The 26838-nt window shown below is 35.7% G+C and overlaps 1 protein-coding gene across 3 annotated transcripts in view; it reads right to left on the reverse strand.

Moving 5' to 3' along the window:
* Nucleotides 1-26556, reverse strand: part of LOC109070018 (transcriptional enhancer factor TEF-3-like) — a 31394-nt gene extending 4838 nt beyond the window's left edge. Inside the window, exons 1-9 of one of the 3 annotated variants that reach the window (XM_042753555.1) lie at nucleotides 26408-26556; nucleotides 19502-19821; nucleotides 8167-8231; nucleotides 5839-5901; nucleotides 3685-3819; nucleotides 3539-3582; nucleotides 2515-2576; nucleotides 2306-2400; nucleotides 2061-2234 (exon numbers count right to left, since the gene is read on the reverse strand). In XM_042753555.1, coding sequence (XP_042609489.1) covers nucleotides 2061-2234; nucleotides 2306-2400; nucleotides 2515-2576; nucleotides 3539-3582; nucleotides 3685-3819; nucleotides 5839-5901; nucleotides 8167-8231; nucleotides 19502-19508 — 645 coding nt within the window. In that variant the 5' untranslated portion in view covers nucleotides 19509-19821; nucleotides 26408-26556. Of the gene's footprint in view, nucleotides 1-2060; nucleotides 2235-2305; nucleotides 2437-2514; nucleotides 2577-3538; nucleotides 3583-3684; nucleotides 3820-5838; nucleotides 5902-7129; nucleotides 7712-8166; nucleotides 8232-19501; nucleotides 19822-26407 lie in introns of those variants that run through there. The other 2 variants (XM_042753554.1, XM_042753556.1) reach the window with 2 other exon arrangements.
* Between the last annotated feature and the right edge of the window lie 282 nt (nucleotides 26557-26838).

Consider the following 26838-nt stretch of genomic DNA (forward strand, 5'->3'; position numbering starts at 1 on the left):
GCGAGAGCCGAAAGGCCAGCTGAAAAGCCATCATCGCATCCCACAATTCACAGCAGCGCAGAGGTAAAGCAGCTTCACCTTTTCCCCCCGCGCCCAAACCTCATAACGTCCCATTAAGAGCACAACACCGTCCCCGTCCCCCTCTCTCCGCTTTATTCCCTCGTTTATCTTCATTTCTCACTCGCCCTCTTGCCTCTCTCTCTCTCTGCGCGGGGGGTTATTCATATTATTATAATCTACTAGCCGTGATGCTAATAGTATTATTGGCGCGTCCGGCTGCGTGTGTAACAATTTAGCACGGCCGGCTCAAATCGGATTGCGAGCGCACTTCAAAAGCACGGGCCGATCCGTTAGGACAGGGCCGCGAGGCGCGCTGTGAGATGATGGCCACAGCCGGCGTGAAATCTAATCTAGAATGCCATAGCTTCGGAGAACAAGCTAGCAGGCCTGTCAGCGTCTCCATGACTAGCTGTGCCCGAGGACGCCCCAGTCATGACCTATACTTATGAGCGCAGGAAACGGCAGCCTGGCCATGCTGATGACGCTTTTTATAGCCGGATTCTTAATGGACTTAATATATCTAATGTTTCTTCACGGACACCTGAAGGGCCCCGGGCTCTGATAAAGGTCTCAGATGCTCTTTAATGAACAATTCCTGTTTTGTTGGGTGTCATGATGCCAGCATTTCAGTAGATGATACTGATACCAGTGAAAATGCAGGATTCTCAATGCCGGAGCAAAAACTAATATCAAATCTTCACTTTATTCGTCCCTGAAGGGCAATTAATGCAATGGAATAAAATGTCTGCAACTGTATAAAAAGGACAAAACAACATTAAATAACACTTGTGTATATATCATGTATAAAAAAGTTGAAATATATTAAAAATTATATATATATATATATATATATATATATATATATATATATATATATATATATATATATATATATAATTTTTTAGAATATATATATATATATATGCATGATATAAATAATATGATATAAAATATATTTTTATATTCATACAAATATAACGTATATATAGAGTGAAAGAAATTTAAAAAATTTAAAAAAAATGTAATATTTACAAAAATAATGATTAAAATATTAATAATGAAAATAAACATACATTATATAAATGCATATTAATTTTAATATTAATCTTTTATATAAAATGAAAATGATATATATATATATATATATATATATAGGAATATATAATATTATCTAAATATTATATAAAATATATAAATATATATTGTATATTAAATTGTATATATATATATATTATAGATAGATATAGGAGTTAGATAATAGATAGATAGATAGATAATAGATCGATAATAGATAATAGATAGATAGATAGATAGAACGATAGATAGAACGATAGATAGAATTAGATAGATAGAGATAATAGATAGATAGATAGATAGATAGATGTAGATAGATTATAGATAGGTATATAGATAGATAGATTAAATTGTATATTATATTATATGATAGATAGATAGATAGATAGATAGATAGATAGACCCACAATACAAACAATGAGTCTAGACAGTCCCATTATAATCTCACGAACACAAAATGGTTATGTTTATCTCAGGAGGCTGGGGGCTCTATAAATAGCGGGCTGCGTGTGGTTTGGAGCGAGTGACAGGTGCCCAAGCTCAGATTTCTCTAATGAAAGAGCAGAGCCTGTCACTCCCAAACTCAAACCCTTCTCCACAGCATCACTGTCCCACAATACTGATTTACAGCAGCCAGTAAACAGTCTGCATGTTCATCTACTGTCCCTACTTATTTAAAACTTCAAATGTCTTATTCAAGAAATAAGACCTTGTGAATATAGTACATGTAAACAACTACTGTTACAAGCCACTGTAACGATTAACTGGGAGAATATATATTTGCACATTTGTGTCTCTTCCAAATGCAAATTAGTTAGAAAGCAAAAGAAATAAAAGGCAGAGCGTCACTTCCAGATGTTATATGATCAGATGACTAGCTCTTTGCCGGATGTTCCTAACAGAGAGCTTCACTCACGGGTTCTTACCCAAAACTTCACGAGGAAGAAAGCGTTAGCTGGTCCTTTCTCAAACAGCTCCTTCAGTCCTCCTTTCTTCTCTGGGAATTTGTCATAAATTTGCCGTACATCCACGGCCTCGAGGTACGGATCGCTGTACGTGGGGTTGGACTGACCGATGTGTACAAACAGGTGCTTGTTGACCTGTAAAACAGAGCCAGTTTGAGCCAGTTTGATCAACATGAGCATCAGTAATATATCCGTGAAGGACTCACGGTCTCTGGATCCTGAGGTTGCTCCAGGAAAGCGGAGAACTCCAGCATGCGCAGTCTGGAGCTGGCGATGCTCCGGCCCTGCCAGGGCGGCGCGCCTGAGGACATCGACAGACCCATAGTGCTGTCATAACCTGAGGAAGCCATCATGACCGATGCTGACCATTAAACTGTAGGTCATTCAAATCAGGAGCAGCATTAATGGTACAGACCTGTTATAGATGGAGGACCGGTGGCCTGCATGACGAAGTTCTGTTGAGAAAACGGCTTGATGCTGTTTGGAAAAGATGATTATATGCCAGCTTTTATGATGGGAGCAGCATTAATGGTACAGATATATATATGCATATATATATATATATATATATATATATATATATATATATATTTAGAATATATATATATATATATACACACACACACATACACACACACATACACATTTATTTATATATATATATATGAATAATATGACATGCAACTTTATAAAAGATTGCATTTTAAAAGTTAAATAATATAAAAATATATTATACATAAATATTGTAATATAAAAACTTTTATTGAATATGTACATTTTAACTTAATATATTTGTACACATATATATAACAAAACATAAATATATTGAAATAAATAATAAATAAATATATAAATTATGTAATATACAATCTATTTCTTTCATTTAATATGTAAATTCAGCTTAAAAATTAAGCTAAAATTATATATGTGTGTGTGTGTGTGTGTGTGTATATATATATATGTGTGTAATGTTTTTTAATTAAGCAATTTTTTTATGAAAAGTACATATGTACATTTAAAATTATTTAATATAAAAATAAAAAATATGAAAATATATGAAATATAAAATTAATTCCCTTTATTGAATAATATTTTTTGCTTAAAAAAATTAGAGAATATATATATATTATAATTTAAACCATATAAAACGTAAGAACATTTTATCAAATATTATATTTCAAAAAATATATGTAATTTTTTAAAATATATTTTACATACAGTACATATAATTTCTACATCTATCAAATTGTGTAAAGTCACACATCTTTTATCAAATCAAGTAAATTTTCTGTTTGTCAAGTTCGGTTTGGCTTCTCTGTAACCTCTGTGTCCTCTGTGACCGCTAGTCATACTTAAAACTGAGTTGGATGTGCAAACCCTTGTAAAATGATCAGACCTAATCACTAAGATCTTAAAACTCACACAAAACATGAACTTACTCTTCAGGACCTGTGGTTTGTCCTGCGAGAGCTCCATGCCAAAACTACAAAAACAAAGGCATGAAATGACGATTAGCCTTGTTTCCAGAGCTAAGGCGTTCGGGTGAAAGGCCTGTCATCAGTGATGTTACGTGTGAGGCGCTCACCCCAGCAGCGGTCGGGTAGGCCGGCCTCGAGAGGCCCTGCAGAGCCATCTTGTTCTGAAAGGCTGTGGCTGAGATGATCTGAGCCGACGACATGCTGGACATACTCTGCATGGCTTTGTCTTTGGCCACCTGGTCCTTTTATAAGACAACAACATGAGGAACATCATAAATGTACACCCCATTCAACTGTAGGTCGAGTTATTTTTATTAATAACGATAGTTTTGTCTACGTACTGAAAATCTCATATTGATGATCAACCAAAAATGAGATGCTACTGGGGAAAAAACTTCCTAGACAAGGAAGTATAATCTTTTACCTTCTGTGGTAAAATATTTTATGTCTTTGATTTGATCTGCTGATTTCATTTGCACCAGCAAGATTTACATTATGTAAATTTATATTCAAGAAGCTTTACTGGCATGGTAAAATGAAGCTTTACATACACTGAATATACATATTTTCACATATACATGCATTGAAAACATGGGAAGTTCTCCATATAGATAGCTAGGTAAATGTGTGTGGGGAGGGAGGCTGAAGGTGGTTTATGGCTCTGGCAGTGTTTGAGTGGTGTTGACAGGTTGACTCCTTCTCCTAGAGGTCAAATGAAGAACTTGGAGCTCCGACATTATGAAACAGGAGACCATGCATGTGGAGCCACAGCTCCCCTTTACCTGCTGCTCCAACCCATGTTTACTGAGACTGGGATGAGCTGAAAATCAACTACAGTCTGAGAACTACAAACGCCTGGGATCTGCTGAATGTGAGATGCCCAGAACCAAGTAGAAGTCAAATCCATCATGCAATCAATGCATTTGCAAATTGCATTCAGTGTTGAGGAAGTTAATAGCTACAAGCTACTCATAACTAAAAGTAATTCAACTACTGTCAAGCTAGTCTTTTAAGAGTTAACTTCACTGTAGCGACTAAGAAAAAATAGCTGAATACAATGAGTGAACTATATATATATATATCTTGGAGAATTGTTTCTTTTTGAGCTTGTTTGATAAAATAAACCAATTCCCAAAAATAAATCAGTCTTTCTGATTTACCAAAAGAAAATCAGGACATTTTAGCCGAGTATAGCTTAATTATTGCCTCAGAAAAAAAGTACATCTCTTTAAAATAAATACATCTATATACAATAAATATACTTTAAATATATTGCTATAAAAAATGTAATATGCAACTTCTGGGCAGTGACTGGAATCAGTGCTGGAATAATCTTGTTTCACAAAAATTAATATAATAAAAACGAAAAGCTTCATATGAGAACAACAGAACAATTCAGCTTAGTGCATTACTGCCTACGTTTGGAAAGTATATATATTAAAAGCATATCTAAATATAATGAACAATATACTTAATATATGATTTATTAAAAAAAAAATTTATTTCTATAAAATAAAAAAATGCAAAAATGCAACAAGCACACTCATACACTAAAATTAATCTTTCTTTTTAATGCTTCATATAGAAACATTTTAGAAAGAAAAGTATGATTCAGTTCACTCATCTACATTTAGTCACTTACTCCTCAACACCTGTCGGATATATTTTGCTATAACTTTAGCGAATTTACAGCAAAGTTGCATCGTGCGAGTGCGCACGGAGAAGTCAGTCATCCGCGACTAGCCCAAGCAACTGCTGTGTCCTTGAAGCATGACCAGCCGATGCATTCTTCAGCCCTGATCTGGCAAACACTGCAGGCTGAAATATGGGCATGTGTGTGTCCGTCGCAGTTCTCAGTTACAGAAACGTATTTAAAAGGGCTGTCAGTGTTAGCCGTGTGACCAGTACCACACTCAGACAGCTGGGCCAAGATGGCCGACAGCCAACGGGTGAACTATGCCATATGATGAAAGACAGGAGCACGCAAGGAGAAGACTCGATATCACCGAGCCGTCTGCTTAGCCCTTATACAGCCAGAGGTCAGGCGTTTTCCGAAAATTAGCGACGTGCTGAAACTGATTTATAGTGTAGTGTGTGATATTGCTAGCAATTATATTTGTATCTGAATCACTGAATCACATTAATGCAATTGTCCAGAATCTGAGCCTCTCTTTGCATCATTAACAGATGCTTTGGCTGTAAAGCGATAATGGTGCTAATTTGCAAACAGGTGATCAGCCTTAGCAGAGTTCATTAGCTACCTTGAGTTTCACCTGGATTTCCCGAGCTTTCCGTCGCGCCAGCACCTGAATGTGACTGGAGACCTGCGGGAAACACACAAGATTTGAGCCCAGGTTATCTTATCGTTTAAAAATAAATTAAAAATCACTTATTTCTTAAAGGAGTAGTTCACCCAAAAATGAAATTTAGCCTAAAATGCACTCACCCTCAGGCCATCCGAGATGCAGATGAGTTTGTTTCTTCACCAGATTTGGAGAAATGCAGCATTGCATCACTCGCTCACCAATGTATGTGAATGGGTGCCGTCAAAATGAGAGTCCAAACAGCTGATAAAAACATCACAAAAATCCACAAATAATTCTCACCACTCCAGTCCATCAGTTAACAAGTTGAGAAGAGAAAAGCTGTGTGTTTGTAAGAAACAAATCCATTATTAAGGCGATTTAACTTTAAACCGTTGCATCTGGACAACACATGAGTCCATAATCCATAATAACGCTTCCTCCAGTGAAAAAAGTCCATCTTCTGTTGTCCCCCCAAATCAAAATCCACCAGCATATTTGTTTAGATAGGTTTTGGACTGTTTTGGCTTGTAAACGGTGCTTGATGTGTGCAGATTTCTCACCTGATTCAGACCACATGACTTTTTAACTGGAGAAACCAATATTAAGGATCATGGACTCATATTTAGCCGGAAGCGACAATTTCAAGTTAAAACGGCTTGATGGATTTGTTATCCTACAGACACACAGTTTTTCACTTCACGAGATGTTAACTGATGGACTAGGATGGTGTGGATTACATGTGGATTATTGTGATGTTTTTATCAGCTGTTTGGACTCTCATTCTGACGGCACCCATTCACTGCAGAGCATCCATTGGTGAGGAAGTGATGCAATGCTACATTTCTCCAAATCTGATGAAGAAACAAACACATCTACATCTTGTGTGGCTTGAGGGTGAGTGCAATTTTTTAGCAAATTTTCATTTTCAGGTGAAATATTCCAGTTGCTGGTCCCCATTGACTATAGTATAGAGAAAAAAAAATACTATGGAAGTCAATGGGAACCAGAATCTGTTTGAATGCCAACATTCTTCAAAATGTTCAACAGAAGAAAGAATTTTGGAACAACTTAAATAAATGTCTTGGTTTCTTAAAACTTAAAACAAATAACTTTGCTCTGTAATTTTTAACCAAGGTTGTGCGAGACAAACACACAATTATAAATTCGTACACAATTGAAATCACAAAGATCGCATGGAAAACTTTACCTAACCAGCGATTGCTTTGACCTTCATTTGTTCACTTACCAGGTGCGATTCTAGTTTCCCTTCTTGTGTTTAGTTATTATTTTACCTCTCGGTCCCCCAGTGCACCTCGACTCTCTCCGAGGGCTTAAGACTCAGTATGTGACAAGGCCGGAGTGACATCATGCGATATCGAATGCCGGCGGGAACGCTATCGGATTCCAAATCCCCACCCCAGCAGTGTGTGATGTGCCCCGAATCCACCGGGAGGGAGCAGTTGTTCGTGGGTCTAACTAGCGGGACTGAGAGAGGTGCTGAAGACACACACCGATATCCGATCCGTGCTCGATAAATCACACCGCTGAAATGTATTTCAGCATGGAGGCCCTCAGGGGCCAAACATTTACACTCAGTGAAAGTCTGTTTGGGAGTTTAACAGGACAAGCCCACCTCTAAGTCCCAGTCTGACATTTGCTGTACTTCCTGTTGCTGTTAATGTGTGACACAGAGGTCAAATAAAAGTAATCAGCCAATTTAATCCACATAGTTGAACTGTAGCTGCTATTTTAGAGTTGCATTCAAAGATGTGTATACAAATGCAAATGTAATTTCCTAATCATAATTTTTGTCTTGTTTTCCAATAAAAATATATTAACTTAAAAAAAAAACAAGATAAATTCACTTGGAAATCAACATGCAATTAATTTTTTTAACGTACATTTTTATTTAAAGTGACTTACAGTGCACATTACATTTTTATTTGTTTTATCAGTGAATCAAACCTATGATCTTGATGTTGAAAGTGCAATTCAGAGAATGTTTAAAAATATATATATTGATTTAAGATACATTTTCTCTTTTTTTTCTTGTTTTAAACACAAGGTTTATGCTCAAAAAAAGGAGAAATACTTTGCCACTGGAATACGAAAAATAAATCAGGATATATACGCTCTGATGACAAGTAATATCTTAAACAATTTTGCTTATCAACTAAATTTAGATTTTTTTCTTTTTAGATTTAGTTTTAGATTTTTTTACAGGAAAAAAGATGTACTTAATGTACTTTATTATCTAAATATTCTCAAATTTGATTTCTCTACCTGTTTCCTGGTCCGTGTCTTTCCCGTTCGAAGCTTGATGTATCGCGCAATCAGCTCATTCCGTCCTGAAAAAAGAAAACAGAGAAGGTTTACAGTCAACGTGGAATTTTACTTGTGTAACTGATGTACTTCCAACAGGAACGGGATATTTATAGAGGACAAAACTGTAGGGCAGGACTTGGTTTAATGTTGATTAAATCATTATTGATTAATATTGAAAAGTTACAGAATAGATGGATTGAGCCAATTGCTTTTTGATAAAAAAAAAAATAATGAAGACAAGAAGACATGAAGACATTTTTCTATACAATAAGCAAGTGCAAGTAAAATAATAAAATACATAGTGTGTGTGTGTGTGTATATATACAACAACACATTTGCATATTTATAGTTTGATGTTGCTTAATGGTCACACGGGCATTCAGGTAAACAGATTAAATATTTATATTTTTTGTGTATGAGTGTTTATTTATTTTACATTTTTATGACTTAATTATTAGCTTTTTGAACTCACTAACCCACTGGAATATATATATATATATATATATATATATATATATATATATATATGTGTGTGTGTGTGTGTGTGTGTGTGTGTGTGTGTGTGTGTGTGTGTGTGTGTGTGTGTGTGCGTAATATATTTTCTTTCCCTTTGCTTTTTTTATATCAAAATGGTACATTTAGCTAAGTTTAAATTTAAAACAAGTTAGATTTAAAAAAGTTATCTAAAAGTATCCTAAAAGTAGTCAGAATACATTACCTAAAACAAGTAACTTAGATTATGTAACTAACTACAGTTTTCATCATGTAATCTGTAATCAGTAATGGACACACACACACAAACATACGTATAATAAACCAAAATAAAACAAATAAATTACATAAACTAAGTTTTAAAAATTTACAAAATAGGTTAGGTCTCCAAGACGCTTCAAGAAACCTGCCTGTAAAACTACAATACTGTTAGAAGTTTTAGGCACTTGTGTAAAAACGCTGTAAAATGAGGATGGTGTCAAAATTAATGTCATAAATAGATTTTCTTTATCAATTAACTTCTATTAACTAAATTAAATCAACATTTGGTGTAAGCATCCCTTTGCCCTCGGTGCACTTGCTCATAGTTTTTCAGGGAGCTTTGCAGCTAGGTCTCTTGAAGCATCTTGAAGACGTTGACACAGTTTTTCTGGATTGATTCTGTCTCAGTTTGTTCTGTTTCTTCATGTAATCTCAGACAGACTGATGATGATCAGATCAGATCTCTGTGTGGAGCACTGGCTGCTGTCAGACAAAAATCTGACTGGATTATTACAACTAATGTAAACTGATATTTCCTACTGACACACTACAGCAAAAGATAGAAATAACTGACTCAAAACCATTTTTTAGCTGCTGAAAAAGTGTTCTAATCATTTTGACCACCACTGTGTGTGTGTGTGTGTGTGTGTGTGTGTGTGTGTCTGTGTTTTATATATTTAATAAACTTTATAAAAAAATAAAAAAAAAACATTTTTGTACTCTGTTTCGCTAACCTTGATCCTGCAACTCATCTCATGTGATAAGCAGATCACACATGACCTGTGTTTGTTGCAGGACTGATGTTGTTGAGCACATGGTGGACTGAGGTATGAAGTGTGTTGACAGTGAGTTTGAGTAAGTACTGTACATAGCTAAAGTAAGAACGTTCACCGACACAAACACATGTCTTCATCGGCTGCAGTGGCACGACGGAGCAAGTCATTCACATGCTGTGCGCTGGGGAATTTATCCAACGGGATCCTGTGCTTGACGTAACTGCATTTGTAAATGTGAAAGCAAGGCTGGGAGATCTTATCTTTCAGGGTTTTCGATTGGGCACAGTGATGAAAATCATACCGCCCTCCCCTACATGAGTGTTCATCTTTTTTGCAGCGATGCTTTTGCTGACAGACGGGTCACACTGGATGAAAAGGTGAAGGGAATGAAAGGGTACCGACACAACACAGTCGACACCCAGCGCACTACTGATGGCCTGGCGTAGAGAGGAGCAGCAGCTGGTCTGTGTGTCAATGTTTATAGAATATGCCTTTACGCTTCCCATAAATCACTGGGCTCGTTCATCCAGCCAGACTCCGGTTACTAGTACACACTAGTACAGAACCCCTAAATGCCCTCTTACCCAACGAAAAACACCTGTTTGTGGCTGTTTTATGGAGAAAATGACCTTGTGATGCATGAGAGGGTCAGACGTTGCTCTTTAGGAGACTTTCTCCTCTCAGATGTTTCTCCTAAAATTCCTTTGGAGAAATAAAAACAGAGTCACTAGTCATCCAGTAAGAGTATAAAGCTCTAAAATGATTGTGAGATTATTTGCTGAGACATTGTTGAGATCTCTTCTTAAAGAATAGACAAGCATTTCTGTTAAAAGTCGACGATGATGCCTGGCATGTTTTTAGCTTCAAGAGCTTCTCAAAGGCATCGTGTGAGATCTCACTTTGAGCTACATGTGTGTGTATGTGTGGAGATTTTCAACAAATATATCTTCTAATGTCATCTTGAAGATGACACATAGCAACGCCCTAAAACTACGTAGAGTACCCTAGCAACGCATAGCTTTGTACTAAAAAGCATTAACCACTCTACTAACTGCATAGCAATGCACTTAAACCACACAGAGCCATCGCAACAATATGAAAACAACCTGGCGATGGCCTGCAACAAGCAAACAACACTTCAGCAAACACAAAAATGTGTTATTGCTCCATTTTATGTGCTGAAATAACTCAAATACGCCACTTGCTTCATGTACATTTAATACATGTGTGGAGCAGGAACATATAAGGTTTAAAACATGCTCAGTTTACCTTCTTTAACTTTATATACTGTTTTGTGTTCATCTGCTTCTCCCATTTGCTCATTTTACATTGACTATCACTATAGGCAACTGTAGTCTGATTTGTGAATCAAAAACATACAGCCAATGCAGTTAGATGTCAATGTAGACTTATCAGTCAGTTTTTGTTTTTTTTTGTTTGTTTTTTTTGGTAATAAATAAAGCAATATTAGCCTACTAAATCAGAAGAGTGTACAAAATGCTGTTTTTGTTTTATTGTGCTTCATGAACAGTTTAAGTCAAAGAAATTACGGCACACTAAAATCAAAAACAGACTTATGTATTAGGCCCCTGTTAGGGGTCATTGTGTTCATGGGGCGGGGCTACAGAGGGGTCATTCATATCAATGCCTCAAAAGTGAAAACTGAGCCACGGTCACCTGAAACCCTCACACACACACACACACATTGTCCACCCTGAGGGTCCACAAGGGGCCGAAACAAAGCTTGTGTCACGCAAAAGTACAGCAGCTCCCACAACGACCTCATAAATCCATAACCTCCCACTCAGCCTCTCTCGCTCTCTCTCTCTTTCTCCTCCTCTTCACATTCCAGTCATTCCTGATCTGTGAGTCCTTCAGCATCTGCTCAATAAACAACTAACACACACACACACACACACACACAGACACACACATTACAAGGCTTGCACACATTGCACGACAGGCCTATAGGAAAGAATATCAAAAATCATATATATCAATTGTTTCTCCAAGACTATACAGAGAGCAAATGGAGACTTTTGATTAAGTTTTCTGCTTTTTAGATGTTTCTGCTGAGAAAATGACTCTCATTGCCTCATTCTGCACTGTCAGGTTCTCAAACATCTGGGAAAGAGACTGACAGAGAGACAGACAGATAGAGAGAGAGGGCACATCTGTGCAGCAGATGGTCTCCTGAGGGTCGGGACGCATGTCAACAAAGGGCACATTTAGGATTGGTGAATGTGTAGTCAGAGCGAGATTTCACTGCAGACTGTGTGCTTGTGTATAAAATATTTTTATAGTACCAAAATAGTACAAGTATAAAAGAATGGATAACAATTTAAACTACTAATCTGATATTCTGATATTGTTCACTCCAAATGTAAATTTAAAAATTAAATTAAATTAAATTTCAATAATGTTAGACAATTCGTCACACTGGTTAAAAAAAAAAATAGTACAAAGGAGATCTGGATGACTCTTTTAACCCGGTTCTTTTTAGTGAATCAAACATACAGTGTGACCAATTTGATTTTTAAACGTATGACTCTCATGAGTCAGGTTTTTTTTAGTGAATCAAAAACATAGGCTACAACTCGACAAGTGATTCAAGAACAAAAGATTTATGAGCTATTCTTTTTAGTGAATATTTAAATTAAACTGATTTCAAATGAGACTAAATATGTTTAGTCAATAACGGCACATGTTTAATGTGTATCTGTTCACATAAAGCAATCAAAATAACACACGTTGTGATCTCATGGAAAAGAGCTGCTCATATAACAAACAGGAACATAATATGGGTTTGGAAAGACATGAGGGTGAGTAAATGGTGAAAGACAGACAGACATGCAAGACCTTTAAGACTAAGTAGTAACTCTCATATTCTTCCTTGAAGTGTCCGACTCAAATCACACAGAGTGAAAGCCGAGTTGCACTCGTGACCTCTGAAGGGCCCCACCGCGACCTCAGAAAAACAAAGAGAGAGAATGAGCAAAACACACTGACTCATTAGAGAGCTCAGACATAAACGAACCTCTAACGGGCCTGTGAAAAATCAAGCCTATGTGAGGGACGGGTGGCTTTTTCCATCTGTTTGACATGTGGCAGCTAATGAACGTCTGCATCAGTGCATCTCAATACACTCCTGTGTGTCTGGAATAGCTGTTTCTGCAGTATGTCTTCTGTTTACTGCACACAACATGAATTTTCTGTGTCCATCTTTTAAAATGAATGTAAAATATACCATTTAGGAACTAATATGTACACATTAATAAGCATCTTTTCCGGGTATATAAGGTGCAAAGATGTACCTTCTGAAAAGCCAACTACATCTGCCAAAATGTGCATTAAACACTGTATGGAAAGATGCAAACAATGCAATGCAATTGACTTAAATAAATCTGAAGTAACACTGACAATGATTTTCCTTCTTGCTCAGTTATTTCATGGGACTGCCAAATGTTAAGATATTTTATACACAAAACCAATTTCTCTCAGCTTTGATCACAGCAATCAATTACATTTAACAATATATTCACATAGAAAATACTTACTTTAAATTGTAATAATAATTTACAATATTAGTAATTTTCCTGTATTTTTGGTGGAATAAATGCAGCTTTGGTGAGCAGAAGAGACTTTCAAAAAGTTTAGTTTGTTATAATAAAAGTTTTTAGTCTTTATCAGAGTGAGCATTTTCAGCCTAACAAATAAAACAAGCTGACTTTTGCATCCTCACGGACCCACAACTTGTAAGCCAAAATGCAAAAATATTATCTGTCATGCAGTCTGAAATGTGATTTCTCAGCCTCACACAGCTGGGGTTTTTCATCTTTCAGCATCCGTCCCATATTCCTCCACAACCACGGAAAAATGTGCCTTTAACGACAAGTGCTGTTTTTTTCAACAACTTCTGAACAGGTGGAGAAGCGCTCCATTATGTGGGTACTTATCTTGCGACGGGATGCTGGGGAGCCATTAAACCATGGCAAATGTGTTTCCTTTCAGCGGCTGTGTGTAATTTTACGGGTCGGGAGAGTGAATGCATTACGGTACAGTGACGACCAAAGCCAAGAAATGTTTTCTTTGGCAAAGCCTGTTGAATTTTCACCCAGCGCACCAAAAACCAAACAATCTAAGCGCTTAGCTGGGTAATAACTCACACACGTAACAGCCAGTGAGTTTCCACACAAACACACCACAGATACCAGTAGAAGATGTCGGTGGAACCTCTGGAAAAGGGTCACGAGTGCATTGTGGGAATTCTCGTCATTCTTTAAGCGCTCTGCACTGTAGATTGTTGCTATTTGCGTGATTGTCTGAAATTGCTGGGGTATGAATGAAGCTCTATCTGTTGGCTTGAGGTTTCTCTGAGCTCAAGATTTATAAAGCTGACCTCAGGAACACAGCAAAAATGGATAGAAGCACAGAAATGTATCTTTAGTGTTAAAGAACTAATTTTTAAAGCTTTCAGTGAATCTAGAATCATTCAAACCTTTTGCACTGACCTCAAAGGGTTAGTTCACCCAAAAATAAAAATTAGAAAAATTAGCCCATGTTTTACTCACCCTTAAGGCATCCTAGGTGTATATGACTTTCTTCTTACAGTAAAATGTTACAGTAAATTGTTTAGCGACAGACAACCAATCAAAAACTGCATCAGTGCTCACCTCATTAAATATTCACAGCAAGACGATTGGTTCAGACTGGTTCAATTAAACAAATAGTTAATAAATGATTAGGTCATAAAAATTTGGTTGATCCAAACCTGCACTTTCTTTCATGGAAAGATTTTTGAAGAATATTTCATTTCCATAAACATACCGATACTAATATTTAAAAATAATAATAATAATAAATAGTTTTAAATATGCCCATGTTTTTTTTAGAATTTTTAATTTTAATAAATAGTTTTAAATATGCCCATGTTTATTTTTCAGTTTAAAAGGATGGTAACACTTTAGAATAGGGACCAATTCTCACTATTAACCAGTTACTTATTAGCACGCCCATTATTAATGCTTATAAAGCACATATTCTGCATGACCATATACCTAAACTTAACAACTACGTTACTGTTAATAAGCAGAAAATTATGAGTTTATTGAGGCAAAAGTCATAGTAAATGGTTTGTTAATGCAAAAAATTGGACCTTAAAATAGTGTGACCAAAATGATTTCTTAATTTATTTTGTTAACTACATTTTAAAAAAAAATTGGTTAAAACACGGTTAAACAAAAAATAAATATTTGTTGAAAAGTTTATTTAATTATTTTTGAATTTTAGAATTAATAAACTGAAGTATTAAACTGAACTATGAACTTTCACTGCCAATCCTCCATAAAAGCACTTTTTATAGTAATGCGAGCCAATAGGACAAAAACACAATGAACACTCTTGAAATATATACAATATATATATAACATAAATATAAAAAGCTTTATTTATTCAAAAGATGGCTTTGTGGGATTAAAAAATAATAATTTTAGTAAATATTTTAAAATAAATTAAAATATTATTTAAAAATATTACCATAAAATCTGTGTGTGAAATAAAACTTTAAATTAATTTCATTATATATTTATATTTATTAATTTATATATTTATTAATATATGATTTATATATTTATTACTAAATTAATTAATCAATTAATTTAATAATAATGAAATAATTGTAATAAATAATTTATTAAATTACTAATAAAAAAAAAAAAATAAATAAAAAGTGAAACCATCAATGCAGTAACTATGACTTAGGCGCACATCATCTGAAGTCTTATAATAGCTTTCTTGTGAGTCCCAAATTTAAATGTTTTGAATGATATGAGAGTGAGGAAATAAATGCCAATTTTCATTTTCTTGTGATGTGTTCCTTTAACAGCTTGACTGGTTGAGAGAGGTGATGAGTATTGATGGATAAGTGTGATGAGTGATCTGTCTGAGCTGATACTGAGTTCGATGTAATCCCAGTGTTAACACCATCAGGAGGGAGGCCTCGCTCTCTCTCTCTCTCTCTCTCTCTCTCTCTCTCTCTGTCTGTCTGTCTCTCTCTCTCTTCGTGTGCTGTAAATCCAGTCGTGTCTGTGTGTTTGAGGAGAGGCAGCTGGAGGTGAACTGAAAGGCAACACAAACACTTCGGGGTCGAGAGCGGGGGCCGCAGAAACAGGTGCAAACCGCACCGCTCTGTCACCCCCCCCTTTGTGTTTATTTGTCCCTCTCTGTTGCACATACTCAAAGGGTAAACGTCCATTCTCGTGTCGGGTTACACCCTCTCTGCCTTGAACTCGGGGCTCTGAACACCCATGGCGTGCCATTCCGGACGCGCTTTGCCGCTCCCAAACTACCGGCCCCAACCCTCGGGGCTGATAGATCCACCCCAGATGCCCCCTTCTGCCCCCTACGACCCTCCCTCGCCACCTGCCTTAACCCTCTGCTGCGATATTGACACGGCTTTAAGAAGCTTTATAAAGTTTCACAGCTTATCGGAAGATGACAGCCACGCACATCCTCCCGCTTTCCTTCTCTCCCAGCACCCGGCCCATCATCAGGTCATTTCTTACCATCAACAGTTCTGGATCAGACAGATGGACATTTAGAGTAAAAACACACATTGGCTGGGCTATTTATAGAGATTAATAAACAAGCTAGAGTTGCAAAACAAATTGAAATAAATCATAATCGATGCAACAAAAAGCACTGTTTGCATCAAGAGCTGCTGTTTCTGTTGTATGCCTTTCGTAATATGATTGATTGTGACCACTGACCAAATTGTGTTGTCCAAAAGATTCGCTTAAAGTCTGTCTGACTGTAAAGATATCTATGGTATTAGATGGGTTGCAAGTCATCTTTAATCAGCATATTTGTGATACAACAAACTCTGTCTTTCCACTGTAGAGGAAACATTAAGCTGCATCCAAAGTGCCATTAAGAACTGTTTCATGAAGATAAGAAGTTCCATAAATGCATTTACACAGTAAAATTGCAAATACATAAATAATGTTATATGAATAAATATTAATTTTGAGTCCTGAATATATTATTATTATTATTATTATTATTATTATTATTATTATTATTATTATTATTATTATTATTATTATTATTATTATTATTTAAGGTGTCAATTTGACTTGTGCTGTCCATTATAGACAAATTTATAAATTAAATATAAATATGTTATTAGCAATTATATATATATATATATATATATATATATATATATATATATATATATATATATATAGTGCCTTTCAAAAGTAATTTTTTTCACATTTTATGTTGCTGCCTTATGTTAAACTGCTTTAAATTAACTTTTTCCTTTTTTAAATTACCTTTTTTTTTATTAATCTACACTTGATAATGACAAAGCAAAGGCACAATCGTCACAACTCCATAAATTTATTCAAAATAAAAAAAAATAATAAAACTGAAATAAGTATATTGCATAAGTATTTATACCCTTAACTCAGTATTTTTGGGTATGATGAGAAAAGCTTTGCACATCAGCTTTTGGCAATTATCTGCCACGCTTCTTCTTCACCTCTCAAGCTCTGTCAGGTTGGATGAGGGCAGATGCACATTTTCAGGTTTCTCCAGAAATATTTGATTGGGTTCAATCCCAGGCCGTGGCTGGGCCACTCAAGGACATTCACAGAGTTGTCTGTAAGCCACTCTTGCTGTGTTTAGGTTCATTGCCATGTTGGAAGATGAACCTTCTGCCCAGTCTGAGGTTCTGAATGCTCTGGACTGGGTTTTCATTAGGGCTATCTCTATATTTTGGTACATTGAGCTTTTCTTCTGCTCTGACGAGTCCCTCAGTCCCTGCCGCTCAAAAACAGCCAGCACACTTTACATTTGGGATGGTACTCTGCAGGTGATGAGCAGAGCTGGTTTCCTTCAAACATTATGCTTGGAATTGAGGTACATCAGACCAGAGAATCTTGTTTGGGATTGAGTTTGAGTTTTGAGGATTGAGTTTGGCCACAACGCCATAAAGCCCAGATCGGTGGAGTGTTGCAGTGATGTTTGTCCTTCTGTAGGTTTCTCCCATCTGCATATATAATCATGAAGCTCAATTAGAGTGACCATCAGCTTCTTGGTCACCAGTATAACTAAGGCCTTTCTCCATCTGTTGGTCAGTTTGGCCAGGAGGCCAGCTCTAGGAAGAGTCCTGGTTGTTTCAAACTTCTTCCATTAAGGGTAACAGAGACTACACGCTTCTGTGAACCTTCAATGATGCAGAAATTTTTCTGAAAAGAAATCCTGTTTCTGAGCTCTACAGGCAGTTCTTTCGACCTCAGGGCTTGGTTTTTGCTCTGATATGCATTTTCAGCTGTTAGACCTTTTATTAAGACGTGTGCCTTTCCAAATCATACCCATTCAGTTGAATTTGCCACAGGTTAACTTCACTCTAAGTGTAGTGACATCTACAAGTGTATATGAAAGCTCCTGAGTGAAATGTCAACTGTCCCATGTAAGGTTATAATACTTATTAGACATGTGCCGATATTCGGTAATGCGATATATCGCGATAATGAATATGCACGATATTGTTATCGTGGGCACTTCTAAATACCGAGAATAATTATATATTACAAATTATTCAGAATTTGGAATCCATTTTAAGAATACTATTCCATCAACTGGTCAAAATGCACAACACCGCTGTATGCTGCTTTAAAGACGGTGTGCGCTCTGATGTAAACAAGCACGCATGAGAAGCACATGGGGGAAACATGTGAGAGACGCACTGAATGAAAGCACATTTACTCTCTGACAGCAGATGGCGCTAAACTGCAGAAAATGCAGCCCTTACCCTGGAAAACCCCATAAATAAAAGCAGCTGCTACTTTCTAAACATTTAATTAAAAATAATTTAATATTTATATATTTCCATAAAGTTTTTCCACTTTAATCTGGACTACAACATGCCCTAGATATTGTTTGAAAGTGTTTTGATTGTTTATTGTTCATTAACACTTTACATTAGGGCTTCATTAGTTAACAAACTGCCAATGAAAAATTCTTCTGAACATTCATTAATCTTAGGTATTCCAATATTTAATAACACATTGTAAAAATTGAAAGTTGCAACTTTATTTAATGAGCTAACATGAGCTAAGACTTGAATTTTTTAACAAAGATTAGTAACTTCTGTAGCAAATGTAGCTCTTGCTCATTGTGAATGTTGATGCATTATCTAAGGTTAACTAATGAGGTCTTATTGTAAAGTGATACCTATGGGTCTTTAAAGTTCTTTTGTACTTTAATCGGTGTAAAACTTAACTTTAAATATATTTTTTGTATTGCTTTATTGTATTTAAATGTTCAGTTATTTTTGTTATAACCTGTTTTACTGTATTATGACCACTTTTTTGAAACTTAATTTCAATACCGTGATAATACCGCATACCGTGACAAAACATTATCAATTAATCGCAACAGAAAAATTTGATACCGGCATATCCCTAATACTTATGCAATGGAATCATTTAAGTTTTTTTATTTTTAATACATTTGCAAAGATGTGAAAACTTGTTTTTTGATTTGCCTTAATGGTGTATGGAGTGACAGATGCATAGATGGTTAGATAGATAATAGCGATGTTATAATAATGGATAGTCAGCATTAAGTCATGAAATAGTTTTGTGTGAGTAACAGATGTTTGGGAAACCACATGAATATTTTTACTCTTCCACTGGTGCTGAATCACTCATTAGCTGCAAAAACAAATGCATAGAGGCAGAAGGGAAGAGGCATACCGTACATCTTGCCCTCATCGGAGAGAATGATCTTGCGTCGGCCGCAGGGTGGATAGATGGCCAGTGCCTCCTGAAAGCTCTGCTCAATGTCCGGACTCCACACGCCCTCCGCATCGTTCTCCAGAGGCTTATCCAATCCCTCGCTCAGCTCCTCGCTAGCGCCCCCCGGAGAGGACGCTGATACCCACTCGGACGACAGGGTGGTGGTGGAGAGCAAAACACCCTAAGCAGATACTGATGGGCCGGCTGAGGCTCTGGAAACAGCCCTGGTGGGTAAATGATGGGCTTTTCCAGGTCTGAAACAGGGCAGGTGCTCAATCCTATGGAAGAGAGTAAGCTTAGTTGGAGTTGCGTTGGATTAAATGGCTCAGATGATACGGAAACGCAGTAAAATACAATGAATATATAGCTGCAATAAGCAATTACGTGCACTGGAAGGCTGAGCAATTTGATTTGTTCTTCGCACTCACAGTGGTTAAAATATAACTAAAATTAATGGACAGATCAGTAGGTGGCACTGATTTTCGTGATACTCTCATGGCCATATACTGGGGATGCATAAAAAGATTTGTGTTAATACATGAAAGCATTGCCAAGATAATTCTTGACTTCCTGTTTGATGTCTTCGCAAGAATTTTAAAGTTTATTAAGATTTATTGGTAAACTTGTGTTGAATGTAAAATTTTTGCTCAGTAAATTTTGTGATACGTGATCTGAAGATTTATCATTTTCCCAATAAACCTTAACAAAGTTGCTTGTGATAACGATACCTTGAGTAAAAAAAAAAACATCTCCTGTTGCTCTCTCACATTAAAATCAACCCAAATGTAGAAAAGTTTAGGACTGTTCTCACTTGTAAATCGTGCTTGATTTGTGCATATTTCTCTCTTGATTCAGATAAGACTTCTTTTTCACTGGAGAAAGAATATTATGAAGTTAAAATACTTTAATGATGGATTTGTTTCTTACAAACTCACAGGTTTTCGCTTCACAGGACTTTAATTGATGGACTGGAGTGGTGTGGATTATTGTGATGTTTTTATCAGCTGTTTGGACTCTCATTCTGACAGCACCCATTCACTTCCATTGGTGAGCAAGTGATGTACAGTAATGCTACATTTCTCCAAATCTGATGAATAAACAAACTCATCTACATCTTGGATGGCCTGAGGGTGAGTAAGTAAGCAAATATAAATTTTTGGGTTAACTATTCCTGGGCGGACCATTCAATGGAAATAAAACACACTATTTGCTATTACATCATCCAGATTAGCCACTGCTATTGCAGATGTTGTTATTTTGAGTTGTAGCACAACGATGTTGTCGGCAGGGTTCCAGACGGGTATCATCACGGCGTGAGTGAGACGACCCTCAGTCATCACAACGCTCCCCAGACTCCATAATCCTACTTGGAAAAAGCGCCTTGGTTCCGAAATCACATTAGGAGGAGACACAGAGTGACACCGCATCTGCAGACATGTAACCGCAATGAGAAGCGGCCTGCAGCCAGAGAGGGCTATTTTAAGAGGTCCACATCAAACCGACCTGATCAGGAGTGCCTCTTTGCTATTCAAACTTCAGACTTTATGAGTTCATAAGAACACAGCTTGAGGAGAGATCAATGTAAATGATTAGTATAACACACAAAAGTATGTTTTCTGCTGGAATGCTGGGAATTGTGGTGTTTGTGAGAGTGTGTACAGGAAGATTAGAGCCACGGAACAACAGTGCGTCATGCTCGTGTCTGACTCAATCACCCCGTTTTCCTCTGAGCTTGACTTCCTGTACAAAAGTCACAGATCAGACCAAACGCCCTCGAGTTTCTTAATGAAAATAATGAGTCCAAAAACTAATTATTGCACCATTTCACATGTTTACACACTTTTTAGAGAAGTCACTGCATGCATTTATAACCTGCAATAAAACGGTAATAACTACAAAAAAACAACAACAGCAAACTCGACTGTATTTACATGAGAAGTTTATTTTCTCTGGTTTGGATGTCAGTGTAAGCAGGCATATGTAAAGCCAAAATGGAGAAGAAATCAACATGTGCAGACCAAAGAGTCAGTGTTATTTTTGTTTTATTATTATACTATTTATTAATATCTTGAATAAGCTTTTATTTTTATATTTTCAGTTTTCATACAAGTTTTCAGTTTTAATAATTTTGTTATATGCTTTTGACATTATTTTTTTTTCTAATTTCTATTAAGTTAAAAAAAATTATTTTAAAAACATTAATTTTATTTAAGTTAGTTTGCCAAGGCAACATTTCTAATTTTCATTGATGTTTAGGTATTTCATGTTATTTTTTTATTTTTTTTTTATTCATTCAGATTTATTTTAATTACCTAACATGAATTTTTAATAGTTTTAGTCAAAACTAACAATACCGGCACTTTGAATTATTATTATTATTTTATTTATTTTTTTTGCATTTTTTAACATTGTGCTGTTGTTGCCATTTTATGCACCATGCATTAAAGTGATTTTTCCATGTTTAAAATACCTTTTAGGTTTTTTATATTGTGGCTTAAGAAAACCCTTAACTGTGACAAAATCACAAAACCCTTGGTGGGTTATTGCTGTAGTTTATCACGTGTTTATATGTCTTGCATTATATATGGACACAATGGAAAATTAAAAGGATAGTTTATCCAAAAATGAAAATTATGACATTAGTTATTCATCCTCATGTTGTTCCAAACCTGAATGATTGTCTTTCATCTGTGGAGAGCAGAAGAACAAAAAATACATTTTGAGAAATGTCTCAGTGTTTTTTTTTTTGTTTGTTTGTTTGTTTTTCGTCCATTCAATGAAAGCCAATAGGGGTTCAATGTTTTTTGGTTCCCAGTGTTCTTTAAAATATCTTCTTTGTGTTCCGCAGAAGAAAGAAAGTCATACAGGCTTGGTAAAAACACGAGGCTGAGTAAAGGACTACATAAAACCTTTCTAGTTGTACACTCACACATAGATATACAGTACATTCACATGTGTGTGTAACTCACAAATCAAACACACACCATATAAACAAACATAAACACACATAGACACACAACAATATCCCCTTTAATCAGAGCAGGAATGTAAAGCTGAGAGTCGCTGTGAACCTACACACACACACACACACACACACGGGATATTAGCTATGGGCCGTACATTAATTTAAAGCTCATATTGTTTAACAGTGGTGTTGTAGCCGCAGGGGCTGGTCGGCTCTGATCAAGAGTTCCTGACACACAGCGAGTGTCTCGTTAAGAGCGTCTCTAATAACACTGTTAACGTGATAATAGCACTAAAACAACACAACTGTCTTTAAGCTTAAATGTGGCTTACGCTGCAGCAATGTAAATACAACATTATTTTAATGGTAAAAATGCAGATATGTTACAGATTTACTGCACTAAACAAATGTACAATGGTGCTACCATAGTTTCTCAGACATGTACCGTGGTAGTACCATGGCATATATTAAAGTATTACCATTGCTGTACCATGGTCCCGCAAAAAGTTAGTAACACAGTACTTCTTGTTGGTTTTCCTTAATATTTATTATCAATCAGCTCTGTGTACATAATACACAAATGACAAAAAGTCTCTTTTATATGTTTGTTGTATATGAGCTGCTGAAATCCAGGATTAACTTTGAAAAGCTGCTGTGTGTGTTTAACTCAGGCATAATTCCTAATCTCAGTAACACAATACACACATGAACGCAGACATTCACACACACACACACACATACACACTCACACACACATGCAGACAGCCTGCTGTGCGTGTTGGTTTTTGAATAAGACACAGTGATTTCAGTCAGGCACATAACATACTGTCAGATCAAATATAGAGCCTTCTATTGCAACATCATACAATCAAATGAAGATTTCATTTGCAAAAACAGCTAACTCCGTTTTTAACCATTTTCAGAAATAATTTTTCATTGTGCATTCCAATTAATCTCAATCCAACTGCAGTTGAGTTATTTTGATTAGGTTAAAAAAAAAACTAAAAATGACAGCTAACTAACACAATAAAACAATAAAAAACATGATTTTTGAACATTTAAAAAAACTGAGTTATCTGTTTTTCCAAATAAACTCTTCAGATGTTCCCCATTTGCTTTAACTGAGAAAAACACAAATACTGATCACAACACAATACAATATAGAAGCATGTTTCTGCCATTGAATCAAAATAAATTCACATGAAAACAAGTTTGTCAATGTCAAAAAGTGAGTAGATGTAAACTAAGAATTCCTCAAAAACAAAAATCTGGAAATTATGAGTTTATTTATCACAAAAAGTCTATATCTTGTGATATTAGGTTTATATTGTGCAGTTCTGCATTTATACATCATAATTATGAGTTTATTTTGCAATTCAGAGTTTATATCTTGCAATTCTTTGTATTGTGAAATTTTGAGTATTGTGAATATCTCGTAAATTGGGGGTTTTATCTCAGAATTCTGAGATTATATCACAATTGTTTTGTGCAAAATTAGTTTATATCTTACAATTCTAAGTTTATATCTCATAATTTGGGGTTTATATCTCATAATTCTGAATGTATAATGCAAAATTCTGGGCGTATTTTGCCATTTTGCTTTTATATCTTGTAATGTGAAATTCCGAGTTTCTTGTAATTTTGGGTTTCTCTCAATTCTGAGTTTATATCTCATAACTTTAGGTTTTATCATAGAATTCTGAGTTTATATTTAAAAATTTTTTGTTTTGTATCTTGCAATTCTGAGTTTGTATCTCACAACTGTGGGTATATATTTTGTAACTGTGTTTATATCTCAATTTTTGGTTTGTATCTTAATTTTGTTTTTATCTTGAAATTCTGCGTTTGTATCTTTCAATTCTGGCCTTTTATCTCAAAATTTGGGTTTATATCTCAAAATTCAGAGTCAGTATCTTGCAAATCTGGGTTTAAATTTCAAGTTTAAAATTTTCAAGTTTAAATTTCAAGGTTGGATCTCATGATTCCGATTTTTTTAATGAATTGTAATAAAAAAAGTCAAAATTGTGATATATAAACTCAGAAAAAGAACCTTTTTTGTCCCGTGACGTTAGAAGGTAAAACCTTTGTTACTCAATAATCAAGGTAAAAACAGGCAGCAAACTGAACTCTACGGAAGAAAACAGACGCAGACAGAGCCCAAGTGTGAAGACGCTCCAACTAAACACCACTTTAAAGAGCTCTAATGAAATTTTCACAAAGATGCAGCATTTAATAACGTTTCCCTGATGCTTTTTATTAAAATAACACAATATCCCTTCCCCCTCCTTTCCTCCCGCGCCGCAGAAAGCAGGTGGGCACCGTCCCCATTCCACCTGTTGTTCCTGTAAAATATTCGGTCCCCCGAGACGCAGAACACGCAGGGCACTGACTCCTCACCCCAACACCCGAAATATTTACCCATGAGGCCAGCTGACACAGAGCGGACCTCTGTGCTTCAAATTGTCATTTTGATCTGTTTAGACTGACTTTGGATCATTCACTGGTCAACTAATTAACCCTTTTTCACAGACAGTGATGACACGTTTACACCGTTATTAACAACATAAATCTACACTGCAAAAAATAGTTTTTCAAAGTCATAAATATTGGTGTATATTTCACACGAAAATATTTTATATATCCTACGTTTTATTCAAAGTGTTACATAATTGTTTGTGAAATTTAAATATTTTGTTTTGTTATCGAAGCAAATTAAAAAATGCAAAGAAATTATATTTGTTGTCATTTGCGTTCACCACTATAGACATTAAACCAACAATGACGACTTGAGCTTCTGAGAACCTTGGAAAAGTGTGGAAGGTAAATTAATTAATTAATTAATTAATTTGAGAGCTTTAAAGATTTATATTATTAAACATTACATATGTTTATAAATGCAAATTGTGCATAGGAATTTCTTGACAAAACCAACATTTGAATAAAGGAAATACTACATTAACTATGAACTCCTTCAGTAGTGTTTAAATGCATCCCATGATGAACTACTTAGCTGAATGTCTAGATATCAAACATATATAGTTTTTATCACTTTACTATTATTCAACCATGTGAAAAATAGTCAGAATAAAAAAAGTGTGTGCAAACCTTTGACTTGTAGTGTAAACAAACAAACAAACAAATAGTCTGTAAAACTCAAAGCAAACCTACGCATTAAAATAAGAAAATAATTTGTAATTTTGAAATTAAAAACAGTGATATTTAATAGCAATGGTCTTGCTTAAGAAATACATAGGCTAAATGAACACTGGATTACAATAATTCAAAAATATTATTTTATATATATTGTTAGTTTTATCTTAAAACAAAACAACAAGACAATCAATAATAGCGATAATAGTTTCCACAATTATTAAGTAAACACTTTATTATTATATTTTTATATTATATACATTTTTCAAACGTTTTAAATTGGTTTACATGAAGGAAAACACCTGCAGACATGTGTCACAATTTACAGGATCAACCTAAAGATTAAGTTTCTAATCGCGATAATTTGCGCAATAATTAACGAACTGAGACGCGACACACGCGCTCGCGGCGAGCACCGAGCGCCTCTGACGCGAGTGAAGTTCCACAGAAAGTTTCCGGCCGTTACGGAGGAAGTCGCTCCGGTGGAGCGAGAAAAAAAGAACGCGGGAAATCGGGAAAAATTCCAACAATTCCAAATATTCCATTATTACATCACATTTCGTCATCACGTGTCAGAATAGCCACTTCAATGAGCTCGTTTCGCGGCTGTTCTGAAATATCCCTATGTGAGGAGAAGATCTGTAACAGCTCTACAAGTTCTTGTAGCTACTCTACATAACGATTTAGATTTTTAAATCACTGTATAAACAAATGGCACTATGAAATATGTAAATAAATACAATTCTTACCTGTCAGAAGGAACAGTAGGGAAAAAGAAGTGTTTTGGGGGTAAAATCTGCCTGAGTGACTGGAAGCGCGCGAGGAAGGCTGGAATTTCAGGAATTGGCTGCAGTATAATGTGAGGAGCAGACAGGAGGGAGGGAGGGAGGGAGGGAGGTGTGAGGGGAGGTCCCGGGTTTGAAAAGGAAAAAGGAGCAGTCTTGGTGTGGAGAGAAAAGGAAATAAGACCGGATCCAGAGGGATTCACATTGTTCTGGTCAGTATGAGAGACAGCTGTGTCCTAAAAGCCCTGGAAAAGAATCCTGAAACAGTGAAAAGACCCCTCACACTTTCTTTGTATTAAGTACTACCTAAAATAATAATATAATGACGTTTCACATATATTAAAAGGTATTTATATCTACTTAATGTGTTAAAAAAAAGGTGTGTGTGTGTGTGT

The sequence above is a fragment of the Cyprinus carpio genome, chromosome B25, assembly GCF_018340385.1.
Source record: "Cyprinus carpio isolate SPL01 chromosome B25, ASM1834038v1, whole genome shotgun sequence".
In the NCBI taxonomy this organism is placed as follows: Eukaryota; Metazoa; Chordata; class Actinopteri; order Cypriniformes; family Cyprinidae; genus Cyprinus; species Cyprinus carpio.